Source organism: Choloepus didactylus, chromosome 11 (genome assembly GCF_015220235.1).
Source record: "Choloepus didactylus isolate mChoDid1 chromosome 11, mChoDid1.pri, whole genome shotgun sequence".
Taxonomy (NCBI): domain Eukaryota; kingdom Metazoa; phylum Chordata; class Mammalia; order Pilosa; family Megalonychidae; genus Choloepus; species Choloepus didactylus.
In genome coordinates this window covers 60,831,823-60,850,963 of record NC_051317.1, presented here as the reverse complement: position 1 = coordinate 60,850,963, position 19,141 = coordinate 60,831,823, and the positions used below count along the sequence as shown (strand labels likewise).

The window sequence follows — 19,141 nt, the reverse complement described above, 5'->3', positions numbered from 1 at the left end:
GGCCCAGCCTTGCTCTGAATTGTTGCAAAGGACAAGGGAAATCACAGGGGGGTAGATTTCAGCTCATGTAGGAGTGAACTTCCTAACAGAACAAGATACCTTTTGAGCTGGTGAGTGTCCCCACCAGCAGAAATATTCAAACTGAGGTTGGACACCTGTTTTAGTTTTCCTTGGCTGCTCAAGCAAATACCATGCAATGGGTTGGCTTAAACAATGGGAGTTTATTTGCTCGTGGTCTTGAGGCCAGGGAGAGTCCAAATCAAGACATCAACAAGGTGATGCTTTCTTCTCAATGACTGGAATTCTGGGGTCGGCTGGCTACTGGTGGTCCTTGGTCCTTAGCTCCTCTGTCACATAGCAATTCACATAGCAGCCTCTCCTGGCCTCTCCTTTCTCTTCCAGATGCCATTGACTCTCAGCTTCTTGCTTCCTGTGGCTTTTTCTGTCTGCATTAATTTCTGCCTATAAAGGACTCCAGTAATAGAATTAAGACCCATTCTGATTAAATTTGGCCACACCTTAACTGAAGTAACCTCATCAGAAGGTCCTTCTTACAATGGGTTCACACCCACAGGAATGGATTCTGGGGTACATAGTCCCAAACAACCACAGCACCCACCACCAGAGATTAAGAAGAGGGCATGTGGTTTGCCACTCTGCTCCTACGTTCTGACCCTGCCGGGGAGCCTGGGTGCAGTTGAGGGGGAGGTAAGAGGTGTTGGGGAGTCTTCCTGATAAAAATCTTCATATACCAAGACTCTGCCCTCCATCAGCCCAGGCTTCTTTCCTTACCCACATCCCTTGAAGTTCATCCTTCTTCAACTCCCCAAGCTACCCTGAGCCTACTGGAACTTTTAGATTTGGCGACCTCTTTAGATTTGGGTTAAGTATGTGCTTCCTGATGTATGAAGTATTTCTTCCATTTTGGCTTCTCATAAACCTCTTTCAAGTTTCAAGGAGGTGTTCTCTAGTTATGGTATTACGGGATTTTGAGAATGATTCTGTTTACCTTCTTTCCTATTTTCTTCATAATTCTATAGACTTTGGCCTCTCTTAAGCTTTGCTTTCCAAACCATATCCTCATGGATTATATCTTTACTGAAGCCTGTCACTTGACAAGTTTATTGTTCTTTTCTGGATCTTCTCCAGCTCTTTTTATACCTTCTGGAAGTGGGATGCCCTGATCTTCATGATCTTCCCTGCTTACATCTACCCTGGTTTTGTGTGTTTACCCCGTGGGAGTCAGTGTGGTATATATGAGGATGCATGACTTTGGGGCATAGAATATCCTAGATCTTCTACTGACTGGATGGGCTGTGTGACTTTGGGAAAGTTATTTAAACAGCCACTTTCAGCATCAATTTCCAAACTTGTAAAATGGAGATAGTAGTATGTACCTCATATGTATATGAGGGTACAAAATAATTGCTTGCACATTGTAGGCACTGAATAATTTAGAGAAGGAGTAAGAGAGGAAAGAGAAAACTCCCGTTCATGATTGTCATGTCTTTTTAACAGTGAGGGATCTACTTTAATGAAATTGATAATAATTTCAAAGATCTACTTTTTGAACCTCCCTGTGAGACTCAAATTTCAGTTATCTTGGTGGTATTCATTTAAATTAATCTTGTCTTTCATTTTAGTTATGTCTGTAAGGGCACTGAATTCATGCATTATTGAATATCAATTGCACTTATGGCCTTGCACCTTTACAAACCTAAGTGGGTAATATGTGAGAGATCAGAAGTAACCCACTGTCTTCTGTTTAATTTTAGACAGCACTGGTACCTCCCAAAAGCAACAGCTACAGCGAGAGATGTGGGAGAGGAACCACTTGCCAATCAGAAGCCTCTCTCGGCGGTCCATCAGCAAAGAGAGATGGGTGGAGACGCTGGTGGTGGCCGACACGAAGATGGTTGAATATCATGGGAGTGAGAACGTGGAATCCTACATTCTCACCATCATGAACATGGTATGCCAGGCTGCTTGGGGCTGGGTAGTCTGATGACATGAATCAATGTCATTAGAAATACTCCCCAACTAAAAATAATAATAATAATAGTAATAATAAAAGAGACCTGTTTTGTTCTTTTTTATCTTATTCCCTCAGTCAATGGAAATGGAAAATTCAGGATAAAGTAGTCTTACCTTAAAAATGTCTATCCTGGGAAAATTTATAAGTTATCATTTTCATATATCCACTAAGTATTTATCAAGTGACCCCATCCCTTTAGTATTACTTTGTGCCCCCCCCCATTTTATGTTAGTGCACCAGTGAATAAACTGATACAAAGAACCAGAACATGATTTCGTCAACATCATTAGATCTAGGATTGGAATTGGTAAACACTGATTTTAATCTTTGTCTTTCATTACTAATGCTCCCTGTCTTCCCAGAGAGGCTGTTAGTCCTATAGGGATGGGGAAAGATATTTTTTTCTGAGATCTCCTGAATTCCTGACTAGCAGCTGTGGCCACAGCAACCCCCAAGTGGTCCTGAAAGAAGGAAGCAACCCAAAGCACAAGCACAAGCAGATGAACAATTTTATTTTATCAGAGTTCCTCGTTCAAATCCTGTCTTTATTCTTTATCTGATGAATTAGACTATGGACACCACAAAAAAATCCCTTCTCCTTCTCTACAGCCTAGAGCAGTGCCTCTCAAACTCTAAAAGATACTAATGCCTTGGGCATGACCCCCAGAGTCTTTTTACTTAATCTGAGTCCTGAGCATATGGATTTTTAAAAGCTTCCTGGGTGATTCTCAAAGGCAGCCCAGGTTCAGAAGCACTGGCTGAGGATTGTCTGGACGGAGAAGACTCCCAAAGTGTCCAGACCCAGCAGGCCCTCAGCGTCAAGCAAGCTTTCCCTTTACGTGTGCTGTAGGCACCATCCCAGGCATCATGGGACTCTTTGGCCTGAGGCCGAGGAATTTGTGCCGTGTTAAAAGTTTCACAGATGATTGTGGTGTAACTTGCCTTTGGTTCCCCAGAGGACTGAATGCCTCCCTTTTCCTGTGCTCCACCCTGTTTCTGACCCCAGAAAAGAAGTGATAGGGTGGAAGGGTGGGGTACCTCCTTCCAAGCAGGATAGGCCTCTCTTACTGCACCAGCCATAAGGAAGAAGACTTCAAAGAAGGTTCATCTCCAAAAAGAAAAATCCAGAAGATGGGCTCTGTATCCACTCCTAATAGGGGGCCTGGAAGGTACTTGACCTCAAGATTCCAACCCAGAGCCCCTCATACTGGGGAGTGTCAAGTGGGGAAAGAAACCGCATCCCCTCTAGAGGCCAACAGGGGAACTACAACAATTAAATACTGATTTAATTTTTAGTTCTCCTTTCCCCATATGAAAAGAGGGAGGGAAAATTTATTCAAGCAGATTAAACATTAAAAATAAGGTAAACTTAAGTTTAAAGAGCATTACTTTTGGCTCTTCTGGCACTTCAGACTACTTATGATACAAATAGTGAGACATTAGAGAAAAAAACAGAATATTCTAAGATATTTCAAATGCCCTGAGTTTGGAGTTGACCAGCAGAGTCACAGATCTCCAGCTCTGTCTACAAAGCAAACATTATTTGGGGGGAGCTAAAAAGAAGCTTTTATTTCTCTGAAGAACCAGAAAAATCACTCCTTAATTGATGCTAATTCTAATGCAAATTATCAGACATTATGCAAGAAGAATGTCATTCCAATGCTGAAGTTCACTCCCAAATCGAATATCAGCTTAGGCAGACTTCTTTCCTTCCCTCTTCCTTCCTTCCTTCTGGCTGAGAAAGGCTAGTTTCCTCCGGCCTGAGGTCATTTTATTCTACAGATGCTTCATTACTTTCCTATTAGGAAGAATTTATAATTGCAGATAAATTGGAGGCTGGCAAATGACACAAATCATAAAAAGAATGAAACTCACTTAGGATGTTTCTTTAAAGACATTTTTAGCTCCTCTTGCTAAGGTTTTCGTGTTCAGCTAACTGATAATCAAAGAGGAGAAGACCTTGGGCCAGGAAAGAGAGAGTACAAGAGAAGAAAAGCACCAACCCCTCGAGCACACAGGCAATCCATGACCCCAGAAAGGTTGTACTTTCGAAGAACAACTTAATCACAAATCAGCCTTAAATATCATAATGTGAGTCAGGCCATGGGTATACCTCACAATTCTTTGCACTCCACCAAATATTCCTAACTTATAAGACAGCCTTTATTTGTTTTGTTTTCCTCTCTGGCATTTATCTATTATATGTTCATCTAGGGCTAATGGTTTTCCTTTTTGACTCCAGGTCACTGGGTTGTTCCATAACCCCAGCATTGGCAATGCAATTCATATTGTTGTGGTTCGGCTCATTCTGCTTGAAGAAGAAGAGGTAAGAAGAGTTTTGTTTCCATTCTCCTGCCCTGTGTCCTCGCACTCCTTACCTCCTTTTTCAGAAGAGCTCTTGATGGACATGAAAAATAGTGACAGAAAGGTATTTAGAAGCCCATTAAGGAGGAAAATAATATTACTATGTTATCTTCCTGGGAGCTTTGCAAGTGGGAGATGGAGTTTCCAAGAATTACATAGGTGGAATCACCTGAGAGTCATTGCATCCAGCAAAACAAAAATCAGACAGCAGTCAGTCAGTGTGTCCTCTAGTGGAAATAAACTATGTCATGATATGGTTGAGTAGTTTAAATAAAAGCTAGGAGGGAGATGGGAATCTTGAACCTTTTATACTTCTGTATTTTTTTCTTGCATGTTAAAACAAGCCTCTCAGATTTGGGCCCTCTTGTCTATCTGCCTCTTGCTCTTGGTGATTTCATCTGTTCTTGGAAATTTATATATAATCTTATATTCTGAGACTTCCAATTGATACCTCAAGTCTGGACCTCTTACTCATGTTGAATTGCTTACTTGGCATCTCAACCTGGCTACGATATAGTTTGCTCAGACTTGGAAATATAACATGTTCAAAATGGAATTCTTGATTACTCCCTGCCAAAATCTTCACAATTCTGCCTTCCCCTATTCCCCAACCTGCTATCTCAGTAAATAATGCTATCATGTACCGGTTACATAAGCCTAGGAGTTCTTGATTTTTCTTTCTCTTACCATTTATATCCAACTGTGAGACCCAAAGGCTCCTACCTCCAAAATATGCCCCAAACCATCCACTGTTCATTTCTGCAGTCATTGTGTTACTTTAAGCTTTATCATATCTTGCTGGGCTACTGCAGTGAACTCCCAACTGGTCTTTCTATTTTCAGCCTTACCACTTATTTTAGTTTCCTAGGCAGCTCCAGCAAATACCATGAAATGGTTGGGCTTAAACAATGGAAATGTATTTGGTTATGGTTAGATCCCAGGGAAGTGTCCAAATTAAGGCATCATCAAGATGATGCTTTCTTCCCGAAGACCAGCTGTTGGAGATCCTTGTTCCTCTGTTATATGGCACATGGCAGAGTCTGCTGGTCTCTCCCTTCTCTTCCGGGTTCATTGTTTTCACCTTTTTGTTCCCATGGCTTTCTCTCTATCTTGCTTTAGTTTATAAATGACTCCAGTAATAGGATTAATACCCATCCTGATTGAGGTGGGTTACATCTAACTGAAGTAGCCTCATCAAAAGATCCTACTTACAGTGGTTCACACTCACAAGAATGGATGAAATTTAAGAACATATTTTCAAACCACTACACTCCTTATTCTCCATAGCATGTCATATAATCCATAGCAGCCAGATGTAATTTGTAAAATACAAATTAAGTTACTTCACTGCACAAAACCATTCAGTGGTTTTTTCTCTTGCTTTCAGAACAAAACCAAAATTTCTTACCATGGCCTGTAGATACTTTCATGATCTTGCCTCCACCCTCCTTTCCAGCCTTTTCTTCTGTCTCTCTCCCCCTTGCTTACTAGCCTCTCACTCATGGGACCAAGGCTCTTTGCAGCCTCCCAGCCTGTGCATTTGTCATTGCCAGTGTCTGAAATGCGTCTCCCCTGGCTCTCCTTATGGCTGGCACTTCTCACCCTTCCGGTTTCTGTTTAAATGCTGCCTCTTCAGAGACGTCTTCAGTGACCAGCCTATTTAAAGCTGACCCCACTTATTGTTCCCCATCACAAAACACAATCACTTCCTTTATTGATAACACTCTTGCAACTTATTATTATTCCTTGTATTTGTTTACTCTTTTCTTATTTATCTCTGCCACTCTATATGTGAATTCCTTAAGGGCAGGAACCATGTTTCTTTATTCTGCAGTATACCCCCAGCATTTTACACAGTGCCTGGGACATGAATAATGAATGAATGAAGTAAAACTTAATGAATGAACAAATGAGCCAACCTGATGAAATGCCCTTAAAATCTATAGAGCCTAACCATAAGCTGAGATCTACCCAGAAGGACATCATTCAGCCCTCCATCAGCAAGAGACCCTTGGTCAGATGTCCAGGACAGGGTTTACTTTTTCCTTGGCAGGAGAAGCCTCCACAGTTGTTTCAAAGATAATAACATGGCCTTGGAGCCTGGATCCATTTTCCTTGTCTCTCCTATCCACCCCCTTCTCCTGTCACCCAAGATCTACTTTAGGTATCTTGGAATGCCAACAGACGTATTCTTTCCCTTCCCATGAAAATTTAGATAAGAAAATTTATCCTAAACTTGGAAACTAGGGAAAACAGAGACTGCAGGCTTATAATGTCTAATGTGATCTGTGTGATTCTATGGAATGTAACTTCATTTGATTATTATTTACTAGTGATTAGGGCTCAGATATGAAGTTACATGTTAAAATGTAGAAAACTGATAGGGTTCAAATGGTTATAATCCAGTCGATTAAAATTATTTATGTCCAGCAGACAAGATAACCCTGAAGATTATGGTTTGCAATCTTATTCCAACATTTTTTTTAATTTTCACTGAATATCAGTTTCTTCTGTCTTTGAACCAGCTTTGCCATTAATGTCTACCTCATTAATAAGGTAAATTAATGTTTAATATGTGGTCACTAATATATATTTATGAAAATTATGTTCCTGTTTGAAAATTATACTCTGACACATTGGTGTACAAATGTTTGCTACTGTATAATGATTGAGCATATGTGCATGCTTAGCTACAGATGTGTGCAAGGATTTAATTGGCCATTGCTCCCCTGACCCCATTGCAATTACATTGTTCTTCTTCCTAACCTGATTTTTCAAGTGCCAACAGACACAGATGATTTGCTGCAGAAAACCATGGCTCCCTACCTCCCACTTGGCAACATCTTCCTCATTAGGTTTGTATAGAATCTCCAAGTGGTAGAAGGTTCACAGGTGGACGACAGTATTGCTAGCTCTTTGGAGAATTGCCATTCATAATTCTCAATTTTCTGATTCTCAGAAAGTGGTTTAAGCCATTCTTCACTTCTTTGACTAATCAGCAACCTCAACCACAGCAGACAATGGTTCCAGCACTTAAATAACATCAAGGTAGCAGGTGCAGGTAGGAAGGACAGTGTGCGGTGATGGAATGTGACTGCACTTTGACCAAGGAGACCTGAGTTCTAGTCCTGATTCTGTCATCGTCAACTAGGAGACTCTGAGGAAGTCACATGATTGCTCCATGCCCTGTTTTTCATCATTTGGAAGTGAGAAAAGAGCTGTGGTGCATCAACCATACGTCAGATGCTGTGCCAGCCACTGGGGATACAAATCGGAATAAGAGTCTAATTTCTTGATTCTGAGGAGCTAAGAGTCTGCTGGGAGAGACAAGCATCAAAGTAGAAAATTTCAAATTGAGATTGCCTTGAGACTAAAAAGGAGTACTTGGGGAGTTGAGCCAAGGAGGGTTATTTGCAGAAAATGATGTTTGAGCTAGATTTTAGAGGATGAGAAAGAATTCATCAGTGAGGAAGGACATTCCAGATAGAGGGAACTGCATGGCAATGGCTTTAGCGTAAACTAGCACTTTGCATATGAGGAGTTGTAGATGTGACACTATTATTGGAGCACAAAATGGGAGACTGGGAAATCCTATTGTGATAGAAAGGAAACAAGTGATTGTATTGGAGGCAGGAGAGAAAGTAGTCAGTCAAAACCTGCCTACCTCTACCTACATCTGGTATTTTTTTAGAGTTGTCTGACTCTGTGAATAGCATCATTGTACTTCCAGTTGTAGAAGCCAGAGATCTGGAAGGCTTCCGTGACACCTCCCACTCTCCCCCATATCCAGTCCATCACCAAGTTTTTTTCAATTTTATCCCCACAATACCTCCTGCATCTGACTGTCTCTACTTCTATATTGGTTACCTGTGGCTGCCATAACAAATGACCCTACCATGAACTGGGTGACTTAACACAACAGAACTTCATTCTCTCACGGTTCTGGAGGCCAGAAGTCCAAATCAAGGTGTTGGCAGGATCACCCTCCCTCTAAAGTCTCTAGGGAAGAATCCTTCCGTGCTTCTTCCAGCTTTTGCTGGCCCCAGGCATTCCTTAGCTTTTGACAACATAATTCCAGTCTCTGTCTCTGACATTCCAAGGCCATCTTGTCCTGTGTGTCGTGGTCTTTGTATGACATTCCCTTATCTGTGTCTGTGTCTCTTCTCCTTTTCTTGTAAGGACGCCAGTCATAATGGGTTAGGGCCCTGTTCTAGTTTGCTAATGCTGCCTTTTCGCAAAACACCAGAAATGGATTGGCTTTTATAAAGGGGGTTCATTTGGTTGCACAGTTACAGTCTTAAGGCCATAAAGTGTCCAAGGTAACACATCAGCAATCAGGTGCCTTCACTGGAGGATGGCCAATGGTGTCCAGAAAACCTCTGTTAGCTGGGAAGGCATATGGCTGTTGTCTGCTCCAAAGTTCTGGTTTAAAATGGCTTTCTCCCGGGACATTCCTCTCTAGGCTGCAGTTCCTCAAAAATGTCACCCTTAGTTGCTCTTGGGATGTTTGTCCTCTCTTAGCTTCTCCGGAGCAAAAATCTGCTTTCAATAGCTGTCTTCAAACTGTCTGTCATCTGTGGCTACTCTCTCAGCTTCTGTGGGTTCTTCAAAGTGTCCCTCTTGGCTGTAGCAAGCTCACTCCTTCTGTCTGAGCTTTTAAAGGGCTCCAGTGAGCCAATCAAGGCCCATGCTGAATGGACGTGGCCACACCTCCATGGAAATTATCCAGTGAAAGAGCTTGCCCAGAGTTCAGTGATCACATCTCCACCAAAACATCCAGTCAAAAATCTCCAACCCAATCAACACCAATATGTTTCCTGCCTACACAAAACTGCATCAAAGATAATGGTGTTTTGGGGGACATAATACATCCAAACCAGCACAGGACCGTCCTAACTCAGTGTAACCTCATCTGAACTTAATTACACCTGCAAAGGACCTATTTCCAAATAAGGTCACATTCACAGGTAGTGGGGTAAGGACTTCACCATATGGTTTTGGGGGACATAACCCAACCCATAACAACTCATCACTAATCCAAGCTACAGTTATCTTTCTCCTAGACTAGGGTTGTGAATATTTTTTGGTCTACTCAAAACCGCTTGGATTCCTTTCAATTTTGTCCCCTCATTGCAGCCAGAATAATCTCAAAATGGTAATCTTATCATATCCACCCTTCTATCACCCCTTCTCTAATCCCCTTTCCTAGCTCAAAACCATTCAATGGTTTCTGACTCCCTACTTCATCTCTTGCCCTACCCCCCACCCCCTTGCTTTTGGAATATGGCAATAATCTACTCTCCATGCTACCTCATGCCATAGGTGGTGTTGCCTGGACTGTCTTCCTTCTTATGTTCATTTAGTTAACACCTACTAATCCCTCAGATCTCAGCTCAAGTAAAATTTCCTTGAGGAAGTATTCCCTGACCTCCATGACTAGTCAGATTCTGTCACACACTCCCATAACACCATGAATTTCTCCTTTCGTAACATGTATCACAGTAGTAATTTAAGTTATTTGTGCTACTACTTGATTAATGAAGATCCCCCCCAATAAGATGTAAGACTTAAGGGCAGAGGTTGGGTCCCATGTTGCTCACCATTTTAACACTGTGGCACATAATAAACCTTCAAGAAATACTTGTTCAATGGCTAAATGAATGAAAGGGTGAATGAATGGGGCCAAAGTCAGTGGGTGAAGGGGAGGGTCAATAGTGGCTAAGCCATGGCAGGCCTTGGGCCTAATCCTGTGGGAACCTCTGGATAATCCTAAACTAACAAGTGAAATGGAGAAAAAGTCATTAGAGAGATGGCTCTGGGGCTCTGTGGAAAGTGGATGTGAGGTGGGGAATACTGAGGCAGGGTTACCCATGTCTCTTCCATCAGCAACTTTCTACAACTCTTGTCTTTTTTATCCTCATCACTTCTGACACAAATAGGATTCTGAGGCAGAAAAATATCCCTTGCTCATATTCTCAGAGCTGCCCTGTACTTTGCTTTTCTCAGTCAAAACGTGGGTGCCTAGAAAACTTGATTCTTGTTGGTGCTTTATAACAATTCTCTGGCCTACCCAGTTGATTCATGTATAAATAATTCATGGCAACACACCAGCTCTAACAGTTTCTATCTGTTTCAGTCTCTGAGGGTTTTTAACTCTCCAAGTGATTTTTTGTTTTTGTTTTTTTTTTTTGTTTTTTTTTTTTGTTCAGCAGACTGGAAAATCCAGTGAGTTAGAATCTATTTTATTTTTTTATTTTATTTTATTTTATTTTATTTCATTTTATTTTATTTTATATTTTATTTTATTTTATTTTATTTTTATTGAGATTGTTCACATACCATACAATTATCCAAAGATCCAAAGTGTACAATCACTTGCCCCTGGTACCATCAAACAGCTGTGCATCGATTAATTTTTTTTTCTATTTTTAGAACATTTTCAGTACTCCAGAAAAGAAAGACCAAAAAAAAGAAAGGAAACTCAAATCCTCCCATCCCCCTAACCATCCCCCTCCATTGTTGACTCATAATATTGATATAGTACATTTGTTACTGTTGATGAAAGAATGTTAAAATACTACTAACTGTAGTATATAGTTTACAATAGGTATATATTTTTCCCTATATACCCCTCTATTATTATTTACTTTTAGTTACAGTGTCCTACATTTGTTCTGGTTCATGAAAGAGATTTCTAATATTTGTACAGTTAATCATAGACATTGCTCACCGGAAGGTTCACTATTTTATCCATTCCCATCTTTTAACCTCAAACTTTCCTTCTGGTGAAATACATGACTCTGAGCTTCCCCTTTCCACCACATTCATGCACCATTCAGCACTGTTAATTATTCTCACAATGTGCTACCGTCATTTCTGTCCATTTCCAAACATTTAAGTTAAACCTAGTTGAACATTCTGCTCATAATAAGTGACTGCTCCCCATTCTTTAGCCTCCTTCTATATCCTGGTAACTTATATTTCATGTCTGTGGGTTTACATATTATAATTAGTTCATATCAGTGAGAACTTGCACTATTTGTTCTCATGTGTCTGACTTATTTCACTCAATATAGTGCCCTCAAGATTGTTTCATCAACCAGTTTTTTTGACAGCTTTGTTCACATACCATACATTCCATCCTGAGTAAACAATTGATGGTATAGTCATGTATTTATGTATTCAGCACCATCACCACTATCTATATAAGGAAATCTCCATTTCTTCCAGAAAGCAGGAGGAAAAATCAAAGAATGTAGAAAGACAAAAGAAAAAGAAAAAAGGGAGAGAGAGAGGGGGAAAAACATGACAGCTGGAAAGCAACAAAAGGAAAGATAGCACTAAAGTAAAGTAGAATAAAGAGGCAGAAAACATCATCAATGTCAAGAGTCCCATACCCCTCCCTTATGTCCCCCTGTTTTATACATTTAGCTTTGGTATATTGCCTTTGTTACACTAAAGGAAGCATAATACAATGTTTCTGTTAATTATAGTCTCTAGTTTGCATTGATTATATTTTTCATTCAATACCTCCCTATTTTTAACACCTTGCAAGGTTGACATTCATTTGTTCTCCCTCATGAAAAAACATGTTTGTATATTTTATCACAATTGTTGAGTACTCTAGATTTCACTGAGTTATACAGTCCCAATCTCTATCCTTCCTTTTTCCTTCTGGTGTCCACATGTTCCTAACCTTGTTCTTTCAGCCATACTCACAGACATCTTTGTTCAGTGTACTTACATTGCTGTGCTACCATCACCCAAAATTGTGTTCCAAACCTCTCACTCCTGTCTTTTCCTTTCTGTCTGTAGTGCTCCCTTCAGTGTTTCCTGTAGAGCAGGTATCTTGTTCATAAACTCTCTCATTATCTGTCAGAGAATATTTTCAGCTCTCTCTTATATTTAAGGACAGTTTTGCTGGATATAGGATTGTTGGTTGGTGGTTTTTCTCTTTCGGTATCTCAAATATATCACCCCACTTCCTTCTTGCCTCCATGGTCTCTATTGAGAAATCTGCACATAGTCTTATCAAGCTTTCTTTGTTTGTGATGGATTGCTTTTCTCTTGCTGCATTCAGGATTCTCTTTATTTTTGACGTTTGATAATCTGATTATGAAGTGTCTTGTAGGCCTATTCAGATCTATTCTGTTTGGGGTATGCTGCGCTTCTTGGGTCTGTAATTTTATGTCTTTCATAAGAGATGGGAAATTTTCATTGATTATTTCCTCTATTATTGCTTCTGCCCCTTTTCCCTTCTCTTCTCCTTCTGGGACACCCATGAAATATACACTCAAGTGTTTCATGTTATCATTCAGTTCCCTGAGATGTTGCTCATATTTTTCCATTCTTTTCCCCATCTGTTCTTCCATTTGTAGGTTTTCAGGTGTCTTGTTCTCCAGTTCCTGAGTGTTTTCTTCTGCATCTTGAGATCTGCTGTTGTATGTCTCCATTGTGTCTTTCATCGATTTATGCTTTGTTTATTTATATTGTGTAGAAGGTTGGGGAAGTTTTCCCAAACAATTTCTTTGAATACTCTTTCTAGACCTTTACCTTTCTCTTCCCCTTCTAGGACACCAATGAGTCTTAAGTTTGGACATTTTATTTTATCTTTCATATCCCTGAGATCCATTTCAATTTTTTTTATTTTTTTCCCATTCTTTCTTTTGTTCTTTCATTTTCTGTTCTGTGGACTTCTAGGACACTGAGACATTGTTCAACTTCCTCTAATCTTGTATTGTGAATATCCAGAGTCTTTTTAATTTGGCCAACAGTTTCTTTTATTTCCATAAGATCTTCTATTTTTTTATTTACTCTTGCAATGTCTTCTTCATGCTCTTCTAGGGTCTTCTTTATGTCGCTTATATCCTGGGCCATGGTCTTCTTGATGTCCTTTAAATCCTTTGCTATGTTTTCATTCCTCGATTGTAGTTCTTTGATTAATTCTGCCAAGTACTGAGTCTCTTCCGGTATCTTGATTTGTGTGTTTGGAGTTGGATTCTCCATATCGTCTGGTTTTATCCATACATTAAGATTTTCTGTTGTTTTTGGCCTCTTGGCGTTTGTTTTGCTTGATAGGGTTCTTTCAAGTTGTAAAAAAAAAAAAAAGGATATCGATCTAATTTTTCAGAAACAGTTTGGTGATGTACACTTTCTCTAACTAACCAGCAGATGGCGTCTGTGAGTCACCTATACCCCTCAAGTCAGTTCTCAACCTTGTTCCTGTGGTGTGTGAGGAAATGATTCTTGTGGGGTTCAGTTGGAGAACTCAGTTTGGATGTGTTGCTGGAGCTGTCTGCCCTGAATGTGGGGCATTTGTACGGGTGGCCAGGGAGGAAGGGCAGCTTTAATATTCAAATCCCCCAGGTTCCTGGAGATTCAAGGCTGCCGCAACAGTCTAAGCCTTCATTTCATTTCAGCCCCAGACCCTCTCTCTCGCTGTCCCACAAACCACCGGACTTGGCGCAGCATCCCTAGGTTCTCTGAGCAGGTCCCCCCTCACACCCGCGATCCTCCAGGGGCTCAGCCGAGGGAATGCCATGCTACGTCACCAGTGCACGCCGTCCCTCAAGGGAAGCCCCAGGCTTCCAGGCCATGCAGCGGCGCTCTCAGCCTGAAGCAAAAATGGCTGAACAGGGCATCTCAACCCCCTCTTCCTTGCACAGTTCCTCCTTCCCAGCTCTAGGACAACTGGTGGGGCTCTGGGCTTTGGGCACAGCCCCAGGCAGGAGTTTATCCAGCCCTCCGGGGAGCCTGCTTGAGCCACGGGGTTTCCTTCAGCTTCCAGCTCTCCCCTCCATTCCCCCGGCCCTGAGGGTATCTGCAGCGGACTATCTTCCAGGCCAGACACCAAGAGGCCGGCCCAGCCCCCTCTTGCTGTGTTTTACTGCATGGTTCCCACTTCCACAACTGCAGCCGCTCCTGGGTTTTTCCCTTTTTTTTTTTTTTTAAAGTGCCAGTCAGTCTCCAAATGCCAAGCCCTGACTTCCCCACGTCGCACAGCTGCGGGTCTTCCAGCCAGCTTACTCACTCGTTTCAGAATGCAGACTCCCGGTTTCACCAAGTATACTGCCCCTGTGATACTAGCAGACCTCGTCCAGCTGGCGCATCGCTGTAACCGGTATTCTGGATCACTTTCTGGTTTTTATCTAGTGTTTTTCACGGAGGTCTTTTTTGCCCTGTCTCACCTAGCTGCCATCTTGGGTCACCTATCCCTAAACTTTTTGAATTGATTTAGCATTAGTTGTTTCAATTCCTGTATGTCAGTTGAAGTGTAAGTTTGTCCCTTTGGGCCATACCTTCATTTTTCTTAGTGTAGGTTGTAGTTTTCTGTTGTCTAGGCATCTGGTTTCCTTGGTTACCCCTATCAGGTTTTCCCAGACCAGAACTGGGTCAGGTCCCAGAAGAAGGAAATATTCAGCACCAGGTTTCCCTGAGGGTGTGTCTTGGAAGATTACCCACATTGTGAGGCCTCAAGGCACTGTGCTTTTCCTAACCTGTCCAGGAGGTGGTGCCTGTCAGTCTGCCACTCCTGACTGGTGTGAGGATGTGTGACCCCTTTAATTCTCAGCTTAAGTTGTTCTAGTTTGATTGTTTTCCCCCAGGCCCTGGGGTCTGGTTCTGAATGGAAAGTCGGTAGTAGAGCTGGGCACCACCTCTTTCCTCTTAGGGAAGATACACTCCCTAGGGAATTTTCATTTGCATTTAAATAGGTTCTTTGTCTCTCTGACTCTGCTGTCTCCACCCTTGTCTGGGTCAGAGTGCTGCAAACTGAAAATGGCTGAGACTTTCTCCACTGCAGAGCGCTGCGAACTGAAAATGGCTGAGGGTTTCTCCACTGAGCTGCTCAGGTTGAGAGAGAGAAAAAGGGACAGAAAGCCCCCTTTTGGGGTCATTCCATGGTCCCCAGTTTCACCCATCGGCCAGAGATATCACCCGGTCCTCTGGGTTCCCCCTTCTGAGACAGAGAAGTCCCCTGGCTCTTCAAGGTCAGTTGTCACTGAAAGCCTCTGTCTGCTTGTTGGGGATTGGCATCTTGCATTGAGCAGTCCATGTTTGCCAATTAAAACCCCAGCTGGAGCTGGCCTGAGGTATATTCACTTGTTCAGAGAGTGCTGCTCTCTATTTCACAAGGCTTTGCAGTTTGGGCTGCCATGAGTGCAGGGGCTCCCGGCTCACTTCCACAGTTTCTGCTCACAGATTCCATGCTGCCATCTCAGGCATTCCTCCCAATCCAGGTTGGTGCACAATGTGTGGATAGTCACAGTTGTCCCCCAGCAGTTATTCCAGATCATTTACCTGATGTTCCTGGTTGTTTATTAGTTGCCCTGGGGGTACTAACTAAGTTCCACTCCTCTCTGTGCTGCCATCTTCTTTCTCTAACTCTCCAAGTGCTTTTATTCCAAGGTGCAGGTTTGGTCCCCATTCTGACTCTCTTACAGCTTCCTGGAGTGTAAATTCTATCCATATCTACATTAGAAAACCCCATACTTCTTAAAGTTGAAATGACAAAATTCAAATGCTTTGGTACATTTCATACATGCTAATGTAAATCAAATTCCATTTGTGTCAAACCTAGTGTTCCAGATTGCTAAAGTTGCTGTTATCCAAAATACCAGAAATGGATTGGCTTTTATAAAGAGGATTCATTAGGTTACAAGTGTATAGTTCTAAGGCCATAAAATTTTGTCCAAGCTAAGGCAACAGCAAGAGGAACCTTCTTTGAAGAATGGCTGAAGGCATCTGAAACATCTCTGTTAGCTATGGCTGGCGTCTGCTGGTCTTTGTTCCTGGGTTCTGATTTCAAAATGGCTTTCTCCAAAATGTCTCTGGGCTTCTATCTCTCTTAGCTTCTTCAGCTCCTGTGCATCTAAGCATCTGAGTGTCTCGTCTTAGCTTCTCTGGGGCAAACTCTGGGCTTCATCTCTTAGCTTGGCGTCTCCAAATGTCTTTCTGTCTGCATCTCCAAGCATCTGAGTTTGTGTTGACTCTTAGCTTCTATCCAAAATGTTTCTTTAAGCTTCTGTGAGCTCCTTTTCTCCATGAACTCCTTAAAGTACTCCAGTGAATTAATCACTGGATGGGTAGGGTACCTCCATGGAAATGATTTAATCAAAAGATCTCACCTAAGTTGGGTGGGTCATACCTCCATGTAAACAACCTAATCAAAAGGGTCCACCCTAATCAAAAAACTAGTAAGTCTGGCCCCACAAGATTGCATTAAAGAACATGGCTTTTGTGGGGGACATAATAGATTCAAACCGGCACACCTAAGAAGATTTTATATGCCTGAATCAAGGTATTAACATTATTGTCAGTATTTTTGTAAGTGAAGACCCTGAGGATAGATGGCCTTTCTAAAGTTTTAAAATAAATATCTGGCAAAGCCATGAAGAGGTGTCAAATCAGTGCAAAAAAACACAATGTGTGCTCTACCAGTCAGGGTCTGGCAGGAATCAGAATTCACTCAAGTGGCATAAAGGAAGAAATTTCAAAGAAGGGACCACTTAAAGGGATTAGGCAGGACAAAAGGTCAGGTAAGGCTGTTGAGGCTCCCAGAGATGAGTAACAACAGATGCTATTACCACTTCTAGGGCCAAAGGGCAAGGATGTTAGTACCAGGTTCAGTGAGGGTGGAGTCAAGAGGTCACCAGTTGGAGCAGTGGTGGTGGAGGGGAGCAACATATGGAGCCAAAGCAGGAGACAGAGGTGAAGCAGTGTCACAATCTCTCTCTTCTTGCCTCCCCATTCCTTCCAATGCCTCCCACTGACCAAGCTCAGCAGGAAACCACCTGCAAAGGAGTCCTAGTGATGCAGTCTACAGAGTGGGTCTTCTTGAACCTAGAGCAGGATGGAGAAGGACAAAGAATTAATGGTGGGTGTGTGGTGTGCAAAGGGAGATTCAGTAGCATAAGAGGTGTGTGTAAGGTACTAGGCTATGTGCTGGAAATACAAAGATGAGCAAGACACAGCCCTGGCCCTTTGGGAGGTCACAGTAACAGGAAGGAGAAATAATCCCTGACATTCCTGAGAACCTTATTAGAAACATAATCAGCTTGGGGTCTCAGAGGGAGTCAGCATAGCCCAGTATAAACAATGAGTCAGAGAGACCTGGGATCACCTGATTGGTCCTGTGACCTTGAGCAGTTACCTAAACCCTCCAATCTTCATTTCCTCATCTGTAAAATTGGGATAATAGCATTCATTACATCTACTCTGCACATTTTTATAAGAATTAATTACATAATGTACACAAAAGACTAACCACCATGCCTGGCACATCATAGAGGGAAGCCAGTCAAAGAGATGAAGGGGAAACTCACCTGTGCAAGATGTGTAATTTGACAAACCCAGAGCAGGAGTAGGGGAGAGAGCAGGGAGAATTTTTCAGGTTGGGGAGAGGGGGTCAGCAAGAACAATGGCAGGAACACATGGCTCTGTTTGGGAGGCACAACCCAACATCTGATTCCTTCTGGCTGCTTGTGAGATTAAGGGAGAGACATAGAGAAAGCAGCCTGGAAGGTGGTTGGTGTATTCTCTGACTTGATCCTCGTTCTTGGGATTCACAGAGGAGATACAAAAAGGCCGCAGGAGATACTGCCAGATTCTTGGGAAACCATCCTCAGGATGATCTCTGGTCCAGGAGGTCTGCCTATTGTCTTCTTTCTCCCTCCCAAAATCATTGCCTCATTGAGCACTGTAGCAGCTAACACCGTTTTGGGCCCCGTTTTTCTGTGGTGGGCACAAGAAGCTTTGAGGTTAAGCTATATAAATGAAATACGGCTTTCATTTGTCTATTCCTGCCATGTGGAAACCACTATGGAATTTCATCATATTTTGCGAGTAAGTTAGGGTAGTCTGACATGAGACTCTCTTTGGGGCACCCCGGAGGCTTTCTCAAACTAGGTGGTCATATTTCAGAGCAGTGGAAACTGAGACACACAAAACCATGAACTGGAAAGACATGTCAAAGTGTATTAGGACACATTGGACCAAGAAAGCAAAGAGTAGCTTTAAATATGAACCGATTGCTACCTCTCTTGTACTGTCTCCATCTAGCCCTGAATTGAGCTCTCATTTTCCTTCTGTGAAATGAATGTCATCCTTTGGAATTTAAATTCTCCCTCAAGGACTTGGACACAAACTTCGCCTTTCCACTTGAGACCATTTCATTCAATGGCTTCTCTGTTCTCCCTTTGGTCCATGGGTTAGAGATAGGATTAGACTCTTTCTTACAACCTTTTTTAGCAGCTTGACATTGTGGAGAGTAAAGGATTTATCCTTAATCCCCCATTTTCCAGCTGCACAACCTTGGGTAGGTTGCTTAACTTCTCTGTGTCTCCATTTCCCCATTCTGTAAAATGGTGATAATGTCTACTTTATGGAGTTGTTGTGAGAAGCAAATGTGCTATTATATATAATGCTTAGAATAGTATCTGGCTTGTAGAAACCACTCAATAAATGTTAGTTGTAATATCATCATCATCATCATCATCATCATCATCATCATCATCTAGTGCCCACAACAACCCTATAGAGTTGTTACTATTAGGCTCATTTTACAGATAAGAAAACTGTGCCAATGTCATTAAAAGCAAATAATAAGTCTAAAGGGCAATATTCAAGCTGTAAAAAGAAGTTGAAGACTTCTGGTAAGAGCAGCATAGAGACAAAGCTGGGATGGGAGTGATTTGGAATGCAGCGAGATGGGGCCGGGGTAATTGTGCATCCAGCTGAGGGTGT

General features: G+C 42.0%; 1 protein-coding gene across 1 annotated transcript in view; it reads left to right on the top strand.

Annotated features, from left to right (window-relative positions):
• Positions 1-19,141, top strand: part of ADAMTS12 (ADAM metallopeptidase with thrombospondin type 1 motif 12) — a 459,352-nt gene that overhangs the window by 277,453 nt on the left and 162,758 nt on the right. The window contains exons 4-5 of the mRNA XM_037799243.1: positions 1,776-1,972; positions 4,278-4,361. Coding sequence (XP_037655171.1) covers positions 1,776-1,972; positions 4,278-4,361 — 281 coding nt within the window. The remainder of the gene's footprint in view (positions 1-1,775; positions 1,973-4,277; positions 4,362-19,141) is intronic.